The sequence below is a fragment of the Chrysochloris asiatica genome, unplaced genomic scaffold (assembly GCF_000296735.1).
Source record: "Chrysochloris asiatica unplaced genomic scaffold, ChrAsi1.0 scaffold00026, whole genome shotgun sequence".
In the NCBI taxonomy this organism is placed as follows: domain Eukaryota; kingdom Metazoa; phylum Chordata; class Mammalia; order Afrosoricida; family Chrysochloridae; genus Chrysochloris; species Chrysochloris asiatica.
Genome location: NW_006408544.1, coordinates 24,464,487 through 24,467,240, shown reverse-complemented (window position 1 = coordinate 24,467,240; position 2,754 = coordinate 24,464,487). Strand labels below are relative to the sequence as shown.

Below are 2,754 nucleotides of genomic sequence, written 5' to 3'. Positions count from 1 at the left end.
CCATCTATTGAGAGGAGACAGGTAAAAAAATAATTACAGGAAATATGGTACTAAACATAATTACAATTATGAAAAATGTAAGGAAGGAAAAGAATAGAGTGGCCAAGAAAAAATAAATGAGGAAAATGACATTTGATTTAAGAACTCAAGCAATAGACAGAATAGAAGAAAATATTGAGTCCAAATGAAAGAAAACGGAAGGAACGCACATCTTTCTTTAATTTTTTTTATTATCGTTTCAATCTGTCTGTCTTATTCTAGGGGCCTTCGTGATTCAGTGGATAAAGTCTTAGCTGCTAACCAAAAGGTGGCCAGTTTGAATCCATTAGCTACTGGGAGAAAGATAAGACAGTCTGCTTCTGTAAATATTACAGACTTGGAAACCATATTGGATAATTCTACTCTGTCCTACAGAGTCAAAATTGACTTGACAGCAATGAGTTTGGTTTGAGTTGATCTTATTCTATCAATTAATAGTGGCTCTATGAATAAACAGATATTGTGATCACAGAATTAAGATCATCATGTTTTGTTTTATTACGTTTTGTGTCAAAACTGTCTGCCTGACTTTTCCCTTCAACAGACTCTAAGTTCTCCTAAGAGTTTTCTCCTCACTTCTTTTGGGTTCTTCAAAGTGTCAAGAGCAGGATCAAGCTCCTACTTAACACTCAACACCTCATTGTTGAGTTTTGTGAGTGATACAACAGTTTACTGTAGTTACATGTCCTGGTTTTAGCCCTGGGAAAAGAGAGGACAAAGAAAGAAAGTCTATGTTGATTTGCATGTTCTCTCAGCTGAATGAATCTTTATCCAATAGCCAGTGCTGGTGTTGACATCTGCAGCATCGGTTCCAGTCTGTACCTAGAGATCCTCAGCAAGCCTGTGTCTGCAGTTTCTTCCCTGGACATGTGGCACCTCCGTTCTCTGGGGCAGGATTGTTGCACTCTCTCTCCCTCTCCTGGGTGCCTGCTCTGCATGCTGACCAGGCACTCCAGCAGCTCCACTGACCATCTGCCTTGGCTCCTGCAGAGATAATTTCCCAGGAGAGGAGGGAGTTAGCATACATGGAAGAAGGGGAAGAGGGTAGACTGTAAAGAGGAGGAGGCTAGCATACAAGGAATTTCTAAGGCTGTAAGGAGGGAAGCCATTCTATTGCCCTAGAGTGACCTGAAACCCATCCTTGGGGTATAGCCTTGGTGTAGCCAACTGGGATCTGTACGTTCACTGCCTTGAACTTAATTTGAAACTCTAGATAAAGTGAGAAGAGGCCACTGGGAGCCTATTTCATAAAATTGGAATCTATGATTCCATGGAAGATGGATAGCAGAGTAAGGCAGGGAGGCAGCCCCCTTGGAAGAATGACACCGAGCCACTGAAGGATGTGAAGAGTAAGAAGCCTGGCCTGGCTGGGGAGTTAGAGGAAAGAGTTGAACAGACACTTCTGTGTAGAAGCTTGTGGGCATATGTATGAGGATTTACAAATTGAACCACCTCAAATTCTGATAACGGGCCATGGTGAGAGAGTCTCTACACAGGATATTAAGAGGTGAGGCCAAAAATGCTGACCATGGAGTATCTCTGGAATCTAGCTCATACCGCCTGGTAGGTTTGGACTGTTGCCTCCTCTAGACACTGTGATGATGGGCACACCTATCTCCTCTCTGAGCCTGAGTTTTTGCTTCTACAAAATGAGAAGGATAGACTTATTCAATAGCATTTTTTTTTTTAATTATTATTTTTGTCACTATCTTTTCCCAAAAGAAATCCTATATGGACCCCAACATAGAAGTCAGATGAAAAAGAAACTGCTCTATTTGAAGATGGGGTTTCTTATCAGGCTCACCCTGTCCCCTGGGGTAGTCCCTAAAACCTCTAGGCTTCTCAGATCACAGTATGAATATCACTGGATTAAGTTATCTCTAAGGCTCTTCCAAGTCTGTAATTATATTCCCTGATGGGGTAGCCACAGCAGGGTTGTCTGGCTCTATTTCTCCCACCTCTGTAACTTTGGTCCACATAAGCAAAGTTTGCTGCAAAAAATACCTGAAGGTACACATTAATGGGTCCTTAAGGTGGCTGAATAACTCCCATCTTAATTTTGTTTCTTTTGCTTGTTTGTTTGTTTGTTTTGTTTTCAAACATGATTGCCTGTCAGGCTGAAAGTTCAATGTGTAGCCCTAGGGCCACCTGCTGTCCAAGCCTGTCTGGAGCAAGTTAACTGGAAAAATGTGAGCTGCCTGCTACAGCCTGAATGTAGTCTTACATGAGAAGCTGAGCTATAAGGAGCTGGGCCCTCTGTCCATTCCCTGCTCTCACTAGCATCCCTCCCTTTCTCCAATGGCCACCATGTCTTTGTATGACTCAGCATGAGTTTTGCAATAGACCATTGAAGAGGCATTTCCAAATGGCTAACCTTTTTGGTTCCCTTTGTCCCTGTTTTATATGAACCAGAATCCCAGCAAGTCCAGGTTCAGATGGCATTTGAAGAGCTCTAACATAAGGAGTTCCTAGGTGGTGTAAATGGTTAAGCACTTGGCTACTAGCTGAAAGGTAGGCAGCATGAACCCACTCAGAGGTGTCTTGGTAGATGTCAAGTTGGTTCCGATTGATAGCGAGCTTGTATAGGGTCTCCAATGAATAGTTGGTAGGTTTGAACTGCTGATCTTGTGCTTCACAGTTCAGTGCTGATCTTACAGCACCACACAAGGAGTCTTATAAGTAACTCCTAGTAATGTTATGCTACCACCTGTCTGT

General features: G+C 42.5%; 1 protein-coding gene across 1 annotated transcript in view; it reads right to left on the bottom strand.

Annotated features, from left to right (window-relative positions):
• Positions 1-871: 871 nt before the first annotated feature.
• C8A (complement component 8, alpha polypeptide) overlaps positions 872-2,754 on the bottom strand; it is a 136,392-nt gene continuing 134,509 nt past the window's right edge. The window contains exon 11 of the mRNA XM_006839819.1: positions 872-1,023. Coding sequence (XP_006839882.1) covers positions 872-1,023 — 152 coding nt within the window. The remainder of the gene's footprint in view (positions 1,024-2,754) is intronic.